The sequence below is a fragment of the Coccomyxa subellipsoidea genome, assembly GCF_000258705.1.
Source record: "Coccomyxa subellipsoidea C-169, whole genome shotgun sequence".
Classification (NCBI taxonomy): domain Eukaryota; kingdom Viridiplantae; phylum Chlorophyta; class Trebouxiophyceae; family Coccomyxaceae; genus Coccomyxa; species Coccomyxa subellipsoidea.
This window is the reverse complement of record NW_005178042.1, coordinates 24,084-42,136: the sequence shown is the minus strand read 5'-3', so window position 1 is coordinate 42,136 and position 18,053 is coordinate 24,084. Positions and strand designations below refer to the sequence as shown.

General features: G+C 52.9%; 5 protein-coding genes across 5 annotated transcripts; 2 read left to right on the top strand and 3 right to left on the bottom strand.

Moving 5' to 3' along the window:
- Window positions 1-841: 841 nt before the first annotated feature.
- On the bottom strand, window positions 842-2,714 carry COCSUDRAFT_64051 (hypothetical protein; the record flags this gene model as incomplete). Its single annotated transcript, XM_005651526.1, has 7 exons — window positions 2,540-2,714; window positions 2,236-2,382; window positions 2,013-2,116; window positions 1,752-1,887; window positions 1,449-1,577; window positions 1,109-1,278; window positions 842-960 (listed from the first exon to the last, which is right to left on the bottom strand). Coding segments are annotated over exons 1-7 (810 nt in total), but the record flags the coding sequence as incomplete, so codon positions are not given.
- A 2,193-nt stretch (window positions 2,715-4,907) lies between these two features.
- On the top strand, window positions 4,908-6,747 carry COCSUDRAFT_11236 (hypothetical protein; the record flags this gene model as incomplete). The annotated part of the gene is made up of 5 exons (XM_005651525.1): window positions 4,908-5,102; window positions 5,377-5,566; window positions 5,930-6,114; window positions 6,296-6,397; window positions 6,595-6,747. Coding segments are annotated over 5 exons (825 nt in total), but the record flags the coding sequence as incomplete, so codon positions are not given.
- A 510-nt stretch (window positions 6,748-7,257) lies between these two features.
- COCSUDRAFT_11063 (DUF1692-domain-containing protein) lies at window positions 7,258-9,448 on the bottom strand (the record flags this gene model as incomplete). The annotated part of the gene is made up of 9 exons (XM_005651524.1): window positions 7,258-7,316; window positions 7,444-7,654; window positions 7,784-7,854; window positions 7,961-8,054; window positions 8,417-8,551; window positions 8,699-8,868; window positions 8,970-9,045; window positions 9,165-9,247; window positions 9,364-9,448. 9 exons carry the CDS (start codon window positions 9,446-9,448, stop codon window positions 7,258-7,260), a joined length of 984 nt encoding a protein of 327 aa, XP_005651581.1.
- A 415-nt stretch (window positions 9,449-9,863) lies between these two features.
- COCSUDRAFT_26526 (E3 ubiquitin ligase SCF complex, Skp subunit) lies at window positions 9,864-11,755 on the top strand. The gene is made up of 6 exons (XM_005651523.1): window positions 9,864-9,929; window positions 10,108-10,195; window positions 10,420-10,622; window positions 10,805-10,874; window positions 11,099-11,139; window positions 11,258-11,755. The coding sequence occupies exons 1-6, from the start codon at window positions 9,918-9,920 to the stop codon at window positions 11,318-11,320; spliced, it is 477 nt and encodes a 158-aa protein (XP_005651580.1). The 5' UTR covers window positions 9,864-9,917; the 3' UTR covers window positions 11,321-11,755.
- Window positions 11,756-12,747: 992 nt separating this feature from the next.
- COCSUDRAFT_38811 (hypothetical protein) lies at window positions 12,748-17,637 on the bottom strand (the record flags this gene model as incomplete). The annotated part of the gene is made up of 11 exons (XM_005651522.1): window positions 12,748-13,006; window positions 13,247-13,518; window positions 13,766-13,930; window positions 14,176-14,409; window positions 14,587-14,764; window positions 14,978-15,186; window positions 15,385-15,621; window positions 15,941-16,125; window positions 16,230-16,391; window positions 16,634-16,921; window positions 17,463-17,637. 11 exons carry the CDS (start codon window positions 17,635-17,637, stop codon window positions 12,748-12,750), a joined length of 2,364 nt encoding a protein of 787 aa, XP_005651579.1.
- Between the last annotated feature and the right edge of the window lie 416 nt (window positions 17,638-18,053).

Below are 18,053 nucleotides of genomic sequence, written 5' to 3'. Positions count from 1 at the left end.
GTGTTTTGCAAAAGCTGCATCACAGCATCTTGTCTGCTCCGCAGCAAGTCCCCTACAGACAGCTGCTGGTTAGACTGGTCGTGCATGCATTTTCAGGGACAACATTACCATGCCAAAATAGTGAGGAATCCGGAATATTGACAAGAAAGCCTCAGAAGAGAGACCTACCCCACTCCCCGCAGTCAATGAGCTTTACAAGGCGAGCATTGTCAGTGAACAGGCGCTCATTCTCAGCCTTTGCCTTTTCAAGCTGCGCATGGAGGTCTGCAGCCCTGGCTGCTTGCTCCTCGCTTGCAGTAATTAGCCGCGTGACATGCTCATCGTCAACCAATGTTGACCAGGCAAACAGAACCTGCTGCTGGCACCTTTGCAAGCATGGAAATCTCCTCAGGCTGACCAAGTGATGTCATGCATGCCTGATGCTGATAGGTAATCAAACTGAAGCTGTTTTGGTGGTGAGCAAGGCGCATGCAAGGCTGACCTGGACCGCCGCGCAGCAAAGACCTGAGGCAGGATCACTTTTCTGAGGCTGCGCTGCCTGTGGAAGTGCTGCCATGCCCAGATTGACATCTTCAGAAGATGCTTCTCCCATGCTTTGCCCACACGGCACCTCTGAATGGCCAGTGCAGTGTATGCTCGCCACCACCGCATGGCTTTCACCTGCAAGCATGGAAGGCAGTGTGCACAGTCTGTGCCTCATGCATGCTGCCTTCTTCAAAGATATTCCCTGTAATCTAAATGACGTTTTGATCAAGAAGGTCGCTGAAGCATCTGCAGCTCACCTGCAATGCGCGTCTGCAAAACTGCTGTGCATCAAGCACAGCATGCCGTCTGTGTATTTGGACATGCCTTGCTTGCTGCCATCCAAGCAGCATCTTCAGAAGCACTCCCTTTTTGTGATGAAGTGCGGCTCTGGTAACCTGCTTTGCTTGGGCTCTCTGACGCTCCACATGCACTAACCTGCAGAGAGACGTGTATCTTATGTGTCTGTCGCCTTGTAGAACTACTGTACCTCAGCTTTGCTTCTCAAGGTATTGTCATCACCTTCATCTTGCAATCTAAAAAGGATCCTAGTGCAATGGTAAACCTACAAGGTGATGGTACATACCAAATTGCAAGCGACAGGTCCTGGAGCCTTATGTGATTGTGCCTGGTTGCCATTGTCTGCACTTGCTGCTTTGCCTTTCGTGGCAGGCACAGAGCTTTCCACGCCCGGAATATCCCTCTCACTCTCCTCCTCAATAGCACATACACTGGTCTGCCCTCCATCCGTTTCATCTGCATAATACAACAGCAGCGAAGTGTCTTTTCTCGTCGAAGTCTGTGCAAATCATAGCGTGACAGTAAGGGCATCATGCCACTCTGGATCACCTCATTGTCTCTAGTTCCACCAAAAGGATGCTAGAAATTAAATTTTTGCTGCAGATATACATTGGGATATAGCTTACCTCTGTTTCCAACAGTGCAATCTGCCGATCCCTTGTCTTCAGCTGGGTCTTCCACCACCTTGCCTCACAGAGACCGCGCCATGCTGAGAACGTGCGCCGCAGTAATCCGCGAGTAGCAACAATTCGTAACTGCAGCAGCACATAAAATATATGTCAAACAGACCTTACTGCAGCGCCGGTGTTGTTTGCGGTTCCATTCTTTTGATGAGGACAGCAGAAGGAGGCTGGTGTGCAGCGCATTGCATCATTCCAGTTGTAATTGTCAGGACACAGGATGCAGTATGGGCTGTCCGGAGACTCTGCCTTCTGTATATCATGGCATGACCGATTCACTCTCCAGAGATGGTCGCGCCAGTAGAGGAAGCAGTGCAGCAGCAAGGTGCGGCGCACTCGCTGCTTTGCTCGGGACAATCTGTTCGTTCTTGCCATGGACCATTGCCTGCAAGCATGGTGTTTATGGTGAAGGCCTGTTGAAAGGACCGGTCTGGCTAACAAAGGAGGGGATAGTTTGTGTAAAGCTCAAGAGTGATCCACTGTAGGTGCTTCAAAATGTCCAGTTCATACCTGATGTCCCTCCATGCATGCAGGACTCGGGTCGCAAGAGCCCTTTCCTTCAGCTGCACTTGTCTGAGGAAGACTGCCTGGCTGTGGACAATAGCCTCCTGGACCTGCATATGAGCATATTCTTCTCTTTTCTGACTGCATTTTATAAACAGGAGATGCATTTCTAGGCACTGTCGGAAGTTGGGCTTTAGCCCAGACAGATCGTTGGCACAGCATGGGGTACCTTTTGGGACATGCCAGCCAGTGCTGCCAGCTGTTGGGCCGCCACCCGCATGGGCAGCTCCGAAGCAGGCCCCACAGGTGCAAAGTCTTGGCCATTGCGTCGCCTCAGGTTGGCAGCCCCATACTTCTGTGCGACCCATACTAGCTCCTGCAGAGCAGGCATGTCCTGACACACAGACGCTGACCGACATACATGTATGGTGCAATGCCAACTAGCTGCTATGGTCTTCACCCTCTAGCATGGCGGTCATCAAAGTGTCTGTGACTAAGATAAATGCATTAGCTCGCATGGAAAAAGACTGCACCTGCATCCCTGCTTCTTGACTCCAGTGGCGCGACTGAACATCGCTGAAGTGCAGTCCCCTCTCGCTGCTGGTGCTTTCATCACTGATGTACGCCTCTACACCAACTGCCTTTCTGCTCCTATTGGCTATTGATCTGGCTCCCACTTCACTGCCGTCCGTTGAAGTACGATACAAGGGGTTCGAAAAGTCATCTTCCGACTTTTCTGCTTCTGATGTCTGCCTGAACGTGCTTGGATCAACGTCTGACAAGTTAGAGATGGCTGACTGTCTTCTGTAATCATATGAGTCTTCGTTCGCCCCAGGTCGTGATACCATCCTCTTATTTGCATCTACACGGCTGTACTCATTTGTCGGCAGTATGATGCGGACCCTTCTCGACAGTACATTGCATAGTGTGCTGGGACTTGAAACGCACGCCGCTCACACTACAGTTCCAGGTGTGAACCGACAACGTGGCAGATCAGCGAAGAGAATACATATTTAACAATTAAAGGATATAATAGAAATGCGTTTATTTATGTCTCATAGAAGTAATGCGTGTAACTTATGGAAAGCTTTTCTGAATGCGATGCAACATCTTCTATTTTCACTTGCGCCAATCCTGGTTGCCGAAAAACTCTTGTGTACCTTAACATCGAACCAAAATAAGTCCTTAATGCGCAATTATAGCTGAAAAACCTGCAAGAAATGCTTATCCTGCTCACGTTCGGCACCCGTCCAAGGTTGCATTGCATGCCAAATCAGGCCATGTGTGTCTTGGACAAGGACAGCCATGATGCGTAACTTAGAGCCGGTTTGAGGTCAGATTAGTCTAGAAGGGCTTTATCTGGCCCTGTGAAGGGAAGTGCACGTCGCGATCGTCATCTAGTGCAGTGGAAGTAGACAGTGAAGTACAGCGCATGTACCTGTACAGAGAAGACGAGGAGATATAATTACTACACCTCAATCTAAACAAATGGTTCTCATTTTGTGATAGGAAAATTATTGCCTTTGTATGTGCGGTGGGGGATGGCCCCAGGTCATTACAAGGCGCCAGGTGGCTTGTGGTCATCAACCAACAAATAGCACAGCGTTGCAGCTAACGACTACATTTCGAGTCTCGCATCATCCAAAAATATAGCAGAGATGTCTAATGTTTGACCCGTTCGAAAAATATGGCCAGACGGGCAGAACCTGCAGCACGCAGAGCAATCACTCAGGCAATATTTGTGGGGCTCACTTTTGGGCTGGCGGTCTCCATTGTGACAATAAGCCGCAGACATCAGCATGATGGGTCTCAAGGACAACAAGATCCCTTGAGCAGGGCACTCACTCGAAAGGTGCATCGAATTTTAGTCCAAGAGTTTCTTAACTGAAGTCTTTGCAAGGTCTCCCACGAATGTTCCTCCATCATGTCGTTGATAGAATGTCTGGTGATCAACTCTCGTAAATAGGCATTATATGGGACCATGTGCTGGCACAGGACATGCTCAAGGTGGAAGAGTCATCCAGAAGAGGTGCTCAGGAGGTGGATGAGAGGCTGCAGGTAATTCTTGGATTCTTTCACAAGCAAACTTGCATGTTAAGCTGTTCTCAGTCACTCTCTGGGAACAAGCACTAATGTGCGTTGGCCATGTGTGTATAGGCAGATGTGGACGGCTTGAGACTGGAAACGGCGGAGCTGCAGCAGAAGCTGAGTGCGGCAAAGAGCGATGCAGAGGCTGCAAGTCAGGAGATGGCCCGGCAAAAAGCGGAGACTCTGGCAGCAAAGGCAGCACTGGCCACCGTGCATGCCGACTTGGCCAAAGTGACTCAGCAGAGGGACAATGCATGGAAGGTGGCAGTCCTGGTCGCTGCTCTCTCATGCCCACAACATGGAACTTCTCTGCCACAGCCTTCCTGGCACAGCACGGCTAGAAGAACAATAATGTTTTGTGGCCAGTATCTCATGCTTCATAGATTTATTCTGTTGTGCCTCAGGAGATGGAGACGCTTCAGGCTCAGGTGGACGAGGGGCAGGCAAAGGGGATTGTGCCGCTGCGGACACAGTATGAGGCTGTGCCGGGAGTGGGCACCGGCGCAGACCGGCACAGTCAATGGCGGCCCAGCAAGCAGCGCGATGCGGCCGAGCCTGAGCTGGCCGCCGTTCTGCGAAAGGTTCTCTGAAGCCTTCCATCCCTGGCTTTTTATTGACAGTCCACTGCATGCTCCTGGTCACAATTTCCCGTTGTGTGGCCTAATCCCAGATGCTCACAGTATCACTATGGTCTCACTTCGGTTCATGTTTGCAGCGTCGCGCTCAGTAAGCCTTGTCTTGCGTTAGGGCTCAGCTGCGTGGGCTTGGGCCACATAAATTGTTGTGCTGAGTCATCACTTGACCAACTATTTCCAGGTGGCTAAGGACAATGAGGTGATGGTAGCTATCTCCAACGCCAACTACGCGCAGCCGGGCGGCATGCTGGACCTGTGGATGGCTGGGGTTAGGCGAGCCAACGTGACAAATGCGCTCATTGTCGCACTGGACGACGCCACGCAGCAGCATGCGGAGAGCCTAGGCTTCACCGCGTACCAGATGAGCCTGCAGGTCCGTCACTGCTCGCCGCTGTGCCTCACAGCTCAAAGAATACAAACCGTAGGCAGAGCTTGGAGTTTGTGAAGCAGCTCAACAGGTTCAGCCAGCATTTTGTGGCAACGCCAATTTAAGTCTTGGCTTCACTGCTGCAGGCATGCAAGGAGTGAGAATGCATTTGAACTAGTGCCGCTCTACGCTTTGGTGCTGCAGGCCTGGTTGAGCACAAGGAAGTCAAGCAAGGAAGTTCAATGGACGCCTGTTCATCGCACAGGTGTCTGAGGCGCAGAAGGGGGTGGGCTCCAACCACGCAGTGTCAGGGCTGAAGTTCCGAGTGCTGCGGCCGATGCTGGACTTGGGGTACGCGGTGTTATTGAGTGATGTGGACATCATCACGCTGCAGAACCCCTTCCAGTTCCTGCACCGCGACAGCGATGTTGAGGGCATGAGCGACGGCTGGGACAACGCCACCGCCTATGGTGTGCACCCTTCTCTGAGCGTCAGCAGATGAGACTGGGCACCTCTTGACCTCCTTCAGAAGCTTGTCATATCGCCCACAGGCAGCTGTCCCACAGGCTAGCATCTGAACAGCAGTGAGTGCAGGAAACGACAAGTTCTGCCGGCTGCCCTTTCATAGGTCTCTGGTTTGGATGTTCCTGTACCTTACACCTGCATAGCAAGCCAGCCGGTTTGAGGACATTTTGGGAAGCCCTGCCAACGCATGATTGCACAGCATTTGAGCCAAGTGCTTCTGTCTAAGCCTTGGCACAGGCAGCTGTAGGCTTGTGCAAATCTCCAACCTGGAAAGATCTGTTGGACTGACTGGGAACGTTTCTGTACAGGCTACAACGACGTCCGGGACGACGCGGCGATGGGGTGGGCGCGCTATGCGCACTCCATGCGCGTGTTTGTCATGAACTCGGGCCTCTTCTACATGCGCCCCACGCGCGCGTCTGTCGACCTACTGGACCGCATTGTGCACCGCCTCAACACCGAGGACGGCTGGGACCAGGCCATCTTCAACGAGGTGTGTGACCTGCTGCTTCTGGCGGCACTCACTTAACCCTCTTCTTGGCATTGCCGAGCTAGAGCATGTTTTGCCCGTGGCATCAGGCTTAAGAATGCTGCTTTTGACAGTGTCCTTGCCAGACAATCAGTGGAGAGATTCTGCAAAGCAGCCTCGTTAAACAGCTGTTGTGGTGCGGTAGGTCATATTCTTCCCCTCCCGCCCGGGCTATACAGACCCAGGGGTCACGCGGCGCATCATGGACTTCATGCTGTTCATGAACTCTAAAGTGCTCTTCCGCCAGGTGCGCTCATGCTATCACAGCCTCGCAACTCCTTATGCGCAAAATGTTTGCCCCTCTTTGAGTGGGATCGTTTGTTTACAAGCCCTTGTAATAAAACCTATACTGCCCTTCTTTTGCATGCCATGATAGTGACTGTTTTAGCTGGTTGCCTCTGTGATGGTGATTCGCAGCAGATCTGAGACGCACTGCTGTGCCAGGTCCGACATGACTCTCGGTATGAGAGCCTGAGGCCTGTGATGATCCACGTGAATTACCACCCAGACAAAAACGCGCGCATGCTTGCTGTTGTGGACTACTACGTCAACAACAAGAAGTCCGCCCTGCAGCCATTTCCAGATGGTTCCGAGTGAAGCCGATTTGAAGCTGATCAAGTGGACACTCTTTAGAGTTTGTGCCTGCATGCAATTGTTTAGTAGTGTGTGTCGGCCCAGACCCATGTATGGCACTAGTGCTATTGTCGCGGTGGCAATAAGTTTTTAGAGGCAGATTTTGCATCTCAGTTGTGTGCATAAGGTCTGCTACCTGCCGCGTCTGATTGGACGCTCATGCAAAGCGCAAATTTGAAAATCTGGGATCTGGGATAAATTGATCTCAATTGGAGGTCCATTGAGATCAGGCAACTTGAAGTTTGTGCCCAGGCCTAGTCAATAGAGTCCTGTGTACGTGGTTAATGCATTGGCAAGCCAGGACAGCTGTAGAGCAGTATCCATAGACATTCTGGAATGGCTGTCAAGGGCTTTATTGATCCAAAACTGAGATGGTCGTCACCCTTGATATACGGAAGAAACGCTCTGAAAAGTTTCAGATAAATTTAGATGTGCGATTTCCTATGAATTCATGAAGGACAGGTCGCTTGCAGCTCAACTTGAAGCGCTGAAAATCGCTGTCACAATCCGATGCACCCAGCGGTCAAACATTCCTGCAATCAAAACAAGCAGTGCTGAGAGCAAACCCATTGTATCAGAAAAACTGTGTTAAAAGTTCTGCACACACAATAGCAGCAAAAGCCAAGAACACAGAAGTCCAAGCGCAGAGGCAGCCCTGACCTGTCACAGCAAACACGCCACCGACCACAGCGCAGAACCGCACAAGCAAGTGCGCAAACGACTTCCGAATCTCGCTGATGGTGACAGAGATCGGGGAGATGTCATAGCTGAACCAGACAGAGGGCATCTGCATCTCCCCCTTGTGCACCACTGTGTCGTACTCGGTCACAGAGTACTGGTTTGTTGTTGTCCTTGTGCCTGCAGACCATTGCTCATTGTCAGTGTGACCAGCAGAAGCAGACATGCATGACATCACCCGGCAAATAGAGCGGAATTGCCATGGGCAGTATTTTCCAGGGCCTTGAAGAGGCCGTGCAGGTCACTCACCGTCTAATTTCACGTACTCAGTTGGTACTACCTTCAAAAAGTACTTGAAGGTGCCGCTCTCCTTATCTAAAATCCGCTCCGCACCTGCCATGATGCTCCACAGGGTCACAATGCATTTTGCGCGCTTCTTCAATTTCAGTTTTTGTTGAATTGAGACACAATGCATGTGATGGCAAGGCTTAGAACGCACCATCCAGAGGATTGACTTGGCCTGGGAATGTAGGGCCAAAAGAGACTCTGTGTATGATGTGGCTGGAGTTAATGCCAGTTGTATCTGCTTGTAACTGCACAGAAACCAGAAGCAGAACCATGTCAGCAAATGGCGACCTGCACTTTGCAGGGTTGCCATGCACAGGTGATCAGCAGATGCAGAGGAGTGGTCCTGATGGGAGCGCAGGCAATAGCTTCACAGCAGGCACTGCCTGGGCACCTGAATGGCATGCACTCCGCCCTCCATGTGAGCCAGCTGCGCCTGCAGGGCCTCCGCAATTGACTCCTGCGTCTGTCACAACAAACAAGCCCCACTCAGTTCAGCTGCACCATTGCATGCACCCATTCCTCAGTATGCATGTCCTCCCAGCAGACTGACATGTGTGGGGTGACATGCACTGACAATATTATGAGGCATGCAGAAGTAAAGCCGCACCCGTGTCAGCGCAAAGAAGTCCTCAACATGCACGCTGACTCTGAAGTTGCCGGCCACTCGCTGCAGGTCGAGCCAGCCGAATATGTTGCACCCTTCGTGCGCATCCATCGCCTGATTCACCTCCATCACTTCCTGCTCTCATCACAAATTGGCCATCACTAAGACATCCCCCTTGCAATAAAGAGTAGTTACAGGCTGTTGAGTATGAATGCATGCAGGCTGCACGCATCAAGCTGGTGATGCTTTGACCTGCAATGTAGACTGGAAATAAAGCGCTCAAACCTGACGTGGTTTGCCCATCATGAAACCCCATCGCCTGGGTGGTATATACTCGCCCAGTCCTATTTTCTCCCCAGCCTCGTTCAGCCGCACTTTGTGGATCTCGCCGTTGGCGGCATGACCGCTATCGCCGCTCTTCTCCCCAGACATGTCAGTCGCATCCAAGCTGAGCACTGCATCCACCACAAACATGCGATGATAACCTGAATTGAGCCACCCTGGCTCCAGGGTACAATAGTGCTCATGTAATTTGACAGACATCTCTGTCGCGCACCTTGGCAGGGCATCGACGGGTAGGTGAAGTTGAAGTTCATGCGGATGTAATGAGCCCGGGAGGTGTCCACTGACATCTGCTGTGAGGGGCGCTTGGCTTGTTAGTTCAACCAGAGCGCGTGTTTGTGATGCATGCAAAAGAAACCCTTTGCAAATTTGCAGAAGAAGGGCTGTGCTACACGGAGGGAGAGCCCACCGTCTGTATGGAGAAGGGGGTTGTGTACTCACGCAACTCATTTGCAAACAGTACGATCGCCAAAATTACGCCCAGCACGGTCACTGTGGGTGGAATGCCAACAAATCAAGGTCCTATCTTATGAGGAAGCGTCCTGCATTCCCCAGTCTAACAACAATGTAACAGCACAGCGAAAAGAGAAGCTGATGAACTCGCGCACCAATGGCTCCAAAATATGTCCTTTGTACAAGATGAGATTCAGCGCGCGCATATGCGCTGAACCTATTGAAAGACTTCAACTTCATCTCAAAGCTATAATGTCATGCTGCAAGTGATATTGATGTCTACAAGCTCCCAAAGGATGGCTTTATCTTGAATAAACCAGAATCTTGCTTTGTGTACGAGCTGCGGGGGAAATGCACCGAAGGTCAGAGCATCAAAAAGTGTGATTGATCAGTTGCTATTATCAAGGGCATCATTCGACTCGTCCCGTCGTACGCGTCAATAAGGATATTTGCTAATCTAATTCTGAAATTATGGCGATCTGGATTAGGCACAGATGCAGGGAAAGTTCTGGAATGGCGATGGGAATGGCAGTGGCGAGTCTAAATAGGCACCTTGCAGGTTGGCGAGGCTGGGCGGGTCCTGTCTCTGGCAACACAATTGTGCACAGGATCATCCTGCAGCTCGTTGATCACCGCTGCTGAGTGTCCCCTGCGTCGATCGCACCGATCAGCCACACTTGCGCGTCCACCCGTAGAAGAAGGCTCAAACATGGCACAGAAGGTGTGAAAGATGGCTTGTTCTTCTTCTCCCACAGCGTCTCACACCTGGAAGTTTTCTTGTTCCCTTAATACTCACTTGCCGTACCGCAAACGTCAATGAAAACACAAAATTACCTAGGGGCCACGGGGTTTGCAGAGGAGATCAGAAGGTTGAGAGGGTTATCATGGCTGTTCTGCAGGTCACACTCGTCAGCTCGGACTCCCAGGATTACACGGTGACTGAAGAGGTCGCTTTCATGTCAGAGACGGTCAAGAACACCCTGGAAGGTGCGTGCCTTGCGGTGTGTTTGCAAGTCAGGAGCAGGGTCTTTCCATCTTATTGGCTTCGGACCGGCCTCTCGGCCGGACAGTCTTGATCGTGAGATCCTAAAAGGAGTTTGATGTTCAGCAGAAAGATGCATACCGTTGGCGCTCGTCGCTCATTCTTCAAGCGCCAACCTGACCATGTGCCAGTGTGGTACTTATCAAATACTGTGCTTGTGCGTGCACAGAAACTGGTGGCGAAGACACGAAAGTACCTCTGCCAAACGTGCACTCTAAGATTCTCTCCAAGGTGCTCGAGTACTGCAATTTCCACGTGGACGCTTCCAAGAAGAACACCGATGACAAGCCTGCCAAAACCGAAGAGGAAGTGAAGACCTGGGACTCCGACTTCGTCAAAGTCGACCAGGCAACCCTTTTCGAGCTCATCCTGGTATGTCACTGTTCACCGAAGCAGCCTGCTGGTGCCATGGGCTATCTCTGCCAATATCTTTCTTTGTTTGCCACCTATGGTTCTAAGATCCTTGCGGAGAGCTTCGCAGTTTTACTGTGCTCAAAGATCTGGTGGCTGCAAGTATGAAGCTGTGAGCTCACATGAAGCTTTCCTTTGCGCAGGCTGCAAACTATCTCAATATCAAATCCCTGCTGGACTTGGGATGTCTCACAGTTGCCAACATGATCAAAGGTGAGAGCGTTTGCCACACTGCGCAGAGAAATTGTGCTGATAATGTCCTGACAATCAGAAGTGTACCTTTCAGCCCATTTAACTTGACACTCAGCCATGCAGCGTTTGCCTGTCGCATCCCAGCTGATATGCAGGCATGCAGCAGATGTATCGCATGCAGACATGGCTCATCTGGAAATTTTTACTGCCTGCCTAAGTGGTGTTGGGCCGTTTGCTTTGTGCAGGCAAAACTCCGGAGGAGATCAGGAAGACCTTCAACATCCCGGTATGCTCCAGAAAATGTAATACATGCGTTGCTGCCTATATTTCTGCTCATCATAAGCCTTGCCTTCCCAGCATGATCTGATTCGCTGAAATGTTTTGAGTATTTTCATCCTGCACAGAACGACTTCACACCAGAGGAGGAGGAAGAGGTCAGGCGAGAGAACCAATGGGCTTTCGAGTGAGGGCTCTATGTCCAGCAACAGCATCAGGCATGACTGTTCAAGCCTGCAGGAAACTTTACAATCCTTGTCCTCGTGGGCAAACAGTATTATGGCGAGGAGTTTGCGCACGCTGTGCTCATCCTCTGTGAGCCTATGTGAGTGAGCTGGGGCAGAACTTTATGAAGGTGGCGCTGATCAAGGCTGTTGGATCTGGCTATTCTTAGAAATTTGGTTTAGAACGTACCTTGTGTTTGTGTGAAGCTGGATGGGATGTCTCCAAAACTGACAGGAAAAAGTGTCAGGTTGCAGAAGCACATTCACTACGGTACTAGCCGATCTGTAATGGATTCCTATTTTTGTTTGTCCCCAGACATCCTTAATGTGAATGTGGTATCTTCTCAACCCGCTGGGCTATTGCTGAATATCCTGAAAGACTGTATGTAACAATCAACTGTGAAACACAAGACAGCTTGATGCGGGACACAATGGAGCATAAAAGGTTAGCAGGTGGCTCGAACAGCGTTGCAATTGGTACTGCACAGTGCATGCATAATTACATGGCTTATTAACACTCCAGTAGAGCTCTGACAACGAGCATACTGGCCCCCAGCATACTGGCCCCCAGCCACCCCCCATCTGTGAGTAATGGCATCATAGAGAGGACTGGCACGAAGTTCAGGCTCGGGCATATTTGCAAGCTCGACATGGCAGACATCTGCCCAGTGGCTTCGAAGCATTTATTGAATTCATGATCATAGCGCATAGATCTCCGCTCATGCAATCTGCTCTCATTGACCATAACTTAATCCCACCCAGGGAAATGAAGCATCTTGCACAACTCATTATTCTGATTTGGGGGCACGCTTGGACTGAGTAATGCTCAAAACATTTGGATGCACCGGTGCCTAATAAAGCAATTCACAAATATTTAAGTATTTAAACTCACGAGGTCTGACTTGTGTAAGACCAATGCAGTAAATGCTGCATCACAAACTACTATGTATTGACTGTCCCCTGATGATGCAAAGGCGCAAGCCTTCTTAGGGATTCATCTTTGCTCGAAGCGTCTTGAGCAATCAGGTTCTGAGTGACACCACGGACACCCCTCTGCTGTCCTGTGTTGGCACACAGCTGTGGAGCGTTCACATGGTGTGCTTCTCGTGCCAGGGCCAATGATTTTCAGCACAGAGGCCATCGGTTGGGCCAGCCCCTCTCTTGACGCTCGACAGCGTCTGTGAGTGCTGCTGGATCCCCATAAAGGTGAGACCATATGAAAAAATATTATTGCGGCTCCCCTTGGAGCACCGCGTGCACCCCTGCAACCTCTTCCATAGGAAGTTGCCTCACCCCTCTGCCCTCTGCTACAACTTCCCCGAGTCAACTCTGGTGCCAACAATAAATAGTGCAATAAACGCATGCATGGAAGCAGTCCTGAGCTGAGCAGTGTTTCAAGTCTGGTACAAAACGATCCGGTGCTGGACTGGCTGGCGGCAGAAGGGGCAGGAGTCGTGCTCGTCCGCGCACTGGCCGCAGGTCTGGTGCCCGCAGCCCAGAGCCACAGTCTTGGGGCGTTCCATGCACAGCGAGCACAGAGCAGCCTCCTCCGCCGCGCGTTCCCTCTCTGCCAGGCTGGCCTCGCGCTCATTCAGCTTGCTGTCGATCGCGTCCCGCAGCGCGCGCCAGGTATCCGCCATGGTGCCCTCCAGGCTGCAGCAATGCACTGCTTTCAGACACAAGACCCAAAGGGAGCGAGTTTCTCTTGTTCTCTTTGCGATTTACTGCTATTGCAAACACTCTGATCCAGCACATCATCAACTTCGCGAGCCAAGGGCATTCGTATTGAAGCTGCATGCCAATCAATGCAGCATGCAATGACCGCTTATCTCGCATTGTTTACACGGATCTGTGAAACAGGATGGAGGCCAAGGCGACGTGGGCACCAGTCACCTTTGCAGCTCGGGCAGGCTACACCGGTTCAAGGCAGCGGCACTGCCCTGCAGGCATGCCAGCTTGTGCACAACGTCCGTCATTGACGACCCATCAGAAACACTCTCTGCCTGCCCTGACGGCCCGGGCGAGCTTGCCAACTCAGCTGCTCTCCTGCGCTCTGCTTGCAGCTGCGCCTGTGTCTCCTGCAGCGCCTGGCTCCTCTGCTTTTCAGCTGTGAGCTGCGCGTGCGCCTCTGTGAGCTGCCCCGCCAGCCGATCCCGCTTGTCCTTCTACCAGGAAGCCACACCCACAGTATTTTAGTACTAATGCAGATGCCAAAGCACTAAAGTCTGATTAGGTTCTCAGCAGGAAACACAGCACCGTTATTTGCCTGCAACTGGGCGGAGTAATATCTGCCCCATAGAACCACACCAGCGAGTGTCAGCATTACAGCATCGCTGTCATGTGAAGCCTGCCCCAATGCATAAATCCAGATATGGATTTTGAGGTGTGCATCAAATGTCAGCAGCTGGTCACCTGCTCGGCGAGTTGTGCGGTGCTGGTACGCAGGTGCTGCTGCAGCATGCCCAATTGCAGCTCCAGCTGCTTTAGTGAAGCCTCGGAAGCTGAGCAGCGCTGCTGCAGAGTCTGCATCTGGGCCTCCAACCCATCACACCGTGCCTGCAGCTCGTCGCGTTGCGTCTGCAAAACAAGACATCATAGTCAGCCAGTGTTGGTGTTGGACAAGGGCCTATGTTGGAACTACGACAGCTTGGACTGTACTTAGCCAGACGACAACCATCCACACGACCGTTAATGCCGAAGATTACGATGATACAGTCCCATGATAGCCACATGAGTAGCGCACCAGCAATGGATCTGCCCATCTCCACAAAACATACACGAGCTTCTTGCACAGCAATCCCTTCAAGGGGGGATTGCACCACCTGTAGCAATGCATTCTGTGTGGCAGCATCCTCGGCGGCGCTCGCAGCGGCCTGCGCGGCGCGGCGGCTGCTCTGGCGTTCAGACCGCAGCTCCTCACGTGAGGCCTCCCCCGCGTTGCCGGCCTCCTCCAGCATAAGGCGCAGCTCTGACACCGTCGCCTCCAGCTCTGCTGCGCGAGCGCGCTGCTTCTGCAGCAACCCCTCGCTGATGTCCGCCCTTCGTGCAGCAAATGCCTGCGCGCATCGCAATCTTGGCTTTCATAAGGATCAGTGTCTGCATCATCATACAGAAAGATGTCCAATTGTATGACACAACCATGCAGGTGATATACAACTTGGCAGAGCCAGTGAGATAAGTTGCACGCACACAAATATGTCGCGCAGGAAAATGGTGTAAAGAGGATGGTGCACCTGCAAATCGTTGGCTGCTCGAAGGTGCAGCAGGTTGGCCAGCTGGGTGCGCGCCGCCTCCGTGCTGCTGGTGCCGTCGTCGCTGCCTGGCGCAGCATCGCTGTTGCGGCTGCTGCTGCTGCTGCTGCCGCGCAAGGCGCCCGTGCCCGCTCGCAAGCGCCCCAGTCCTGACACCACGCTGCCACAACCACAGCCAAGGTCACAGTCAGCTGCATTGCACAGGCGCTCTGCTTGCAAGCCATCATGTGTGCAGCGCGCCAGGAACAGACTCCCACCCTTGTTGTGCAGTCACAAGTCCTTGGTGATGGTGGGAAAGTAGCAAAGGCGCTGTCTTGAGCCAGTAGACAAAGGTCCTGCATGTGTGTGAAGATGACTGGACAGGCAAGCGCACCTGTTAAACTCGCGGCCAAATGTGGTGCTGATCGTGAAGAGGCCGTCGTATGCGTGAGCGCCGTTGGAGCCTCCGTGCATGATCACGCGCCCAGCGGCTGCCACACATGCGTGTCCGTAACGGGCCGAGGGCTGCGCGCCCACGCCGCCCATGCGATGCCACCGGAAGGTGGATGTGTTGAGCAGGTACAGGTCGCTGAAGAATGCACCCTGCACAATCATTCTGCTCAGGTTTGCGCCTGCACTTGTGCCATGTTCATGTGGCGCCTGCTTGAAAGCAACAGAGCCTGACAGCGGCTTTATTCTCAGAAATTTGGAGAACAGAGCAAGCTGTCATATAGTCTCGGCCTCGAGGTGCATTCTTTTCTCAGCAGATCCTAAAGGATTGTTGAGGAAGTGGGCGCGCACCTGAGCGCTGCAGCCACCAAAGACGAGCATGAGGTTGGCGGCAACCATGACAGCGCTGTGGCCGTAGCGTTTGGGTGGCGGCTGGCCGGTGCACTGCGGGCGGGACCAGTACCCAGTCGACAGCGACAGCACATGGACTTCGTTGAACACCGAAGTTGCGCTGAGTCCTCCAAAGACTATGAGCGAGTCAGAGAAATCCCATGCCGCGCTGTGCCCCTGCCGGTAGCCTGGGCGCTCCTGCGCTCGCCCAAGCTTTGTGTGACTTCAGGCTCATGGTCAATGCGCACTTGTGGCCTCCATTCACAGGCATGTCAGCATGCACAACCATCCTCCTGTGGTTTCGCCTTCAGATAAACATGAAACGCCCCCACTCCCCGGAATGCTTATTTTAACACCTTGACTGAGCAATCCACAGGCAAGTCTCCATCCCAACTTGCAGTTCTGCCCAGAAGTCTGGGAATAGAAACACAGCAAAAGCACTGTGCCCACTTGGAGCATGTTGTGTGCATATGCATCGGGGCCAAGGGTCCCCAAATCACACAAAGGGGTTGCGCACCCCTTTTGTGTCGACCTGTGCCCAAATGAGGGTGTCAGGGTCAAGGCTGTACACTGCTTCACTTGGTTTCTTCCCCTGACCCCCGAACAGGTAGATGCCATGCTGCCCCACAGCAGTGAGCGTGTGCCCAAACAAGGCAGGCGGATCTGCAGGGGACTTCTTGGGGCACTTCCACGCTCCTCGCCCTGCAATTCATGCCCGGTGAAGCTCATGCCTCTTCACCGCTTAATGTTTGGCCCAGCCTTTGAGGCACATGGCAGGCAAACACACGAGGACAGCAGCGGCGCACCGGTATCAAAGACATAGGTCCGCTGCAGGTACTTTCGGTTCTGGCGGCCGCCATAGAGATAGATCTTGTCGAGCACGGCACACGCAGCGTGGCCAGACATGGCCGGCAGCGCATCATCCGACCGCGGCGAAGGCACTGGCACCGCCCGCCAAGTGTTTTGCACTGCAGCATTCACGTGACTCCCTCAGGTTTTAAATGCTGTACGCTCACAAAACTTCGAAACTCCCCACCCCCATTTGGCACGAATGCATCATCATGCCTGGCCAGCCTTTACCGCAGAAACGTATTACCCCCTTTAGAGCACATTCTTCTCCCAATTTGCACTGAAGCTGCCTGAATCACTGCTCCACTCGACTGCCTGGCAACTTAAGAAAACATGTCTCCTAGCATACAATTCCACTTACCAGCGTCGAACACGAAAGCATTGCTCTGCACTCCCGCCAAGGACTCCCCGCCAAACACAAAGAGGCGGTCACCGACGGCTGCATGCGCGTGGCTCCAGCGAGCACAGGGCGGCGGCCCTACTGGGCAGGGGTAGTCGAAGAACGCAGAGGTGGGCACGTCAGCATCGTCCACGGCTTGGCGCCAATGCAGCGGCAGCAGGGCGGGGTCCACCTCGTGCACCTGTGTGCTGCCTGCGCTCGACCCATCTGCGCGCACTGTGTGCGTGCGCGCAAAGCTGCCAAGGCTGCCTGCAGAGCAGATGAGCGCAGGACGTCAGTTGTTTGCCAAGGGTTGCCGTTTAATGACACCCATTAAGAGACGCCTTGATAAATCAGCAGGAGCACAGTGCCATCAATGTCAAAATTCGGCCACGCATTGCCCCAGGAGCTGGGACATTTCTGCTGTCTAGCCTAAATACGTCCATCAGCGTCTTGCCATGAGCTCAGATCGCTCAGATGGAGAACGCAGACCGAGGAGACAAAAGGGATCTCACCACGGAGCTCATACGAGGACACCGACTCGAGTGTGCTGGAGCTCCTAGGTGAACCTCGGTGAAGCTCATCAGGCACAGGTCCCCCCAACGGCACCCCCTTCCCTTCTGGGGCATTGGGGACCGAGGCATCCCTCGATGCCAGTTGGCAAGATATATCCTCTGTCTGCGCCAGCTCCGCTGCAGAAGTACCATGGAATGTCAGGACAGGACGGTCACTGCGGCTCTGGCGTGTCCTGTCACTGCTGCATTAGTTTGCAGACTTGTTATGACCCTGAAGGATGCCCAATTCCGCGAACCTGGCTCCGTAGGTGCGATTTTGCGTGCAGCTGCCACGTCCTCCAAGCATGCCTGCAGCCGGGCACCCAGAAGGGGCAGGGGCTTCAAGTTGTTGCCAGCCCGCAGCGAGCCTTCCTTGCTGTTGCTCTCGCTGAAGCTGTCAAACAGCACGCCCTCTTTGCCCGCGTCGTCCATCAACATCCTGCAACATCGCCTTTTTCTCAAATGGACAGCAGTAAAGTAGTGGCGCTCCCTCAACGCGGCCTCGCTGCCCTGCAAGGTGCCGCAAGTTCTGGTACAACAGTTCAGAGGATTTGGCTGCTCACAGTGGGGCTGCTCCTTGCACATCAAAGGCATGGCAGGTGTGATGGTGGTACAAGAGTGGGCACAGGGCTGTGTGAGTGTTTGCACGATCTGTGGTAGAGCTGGCCTTCGTAGGAGCATTCTACCAATACACCCACAGCAGACGCCCGTTGCTTTGTCAAGGTATCCACAGAACACGGAGAGACTTACACACAACCTGCCGCCCTAAAATCTTGCACGCATCATAATTCTTATACGCACGCCGCACTGCCAGTGTCTTGAGCCAACAGAGTCGACTCTGACGCTTA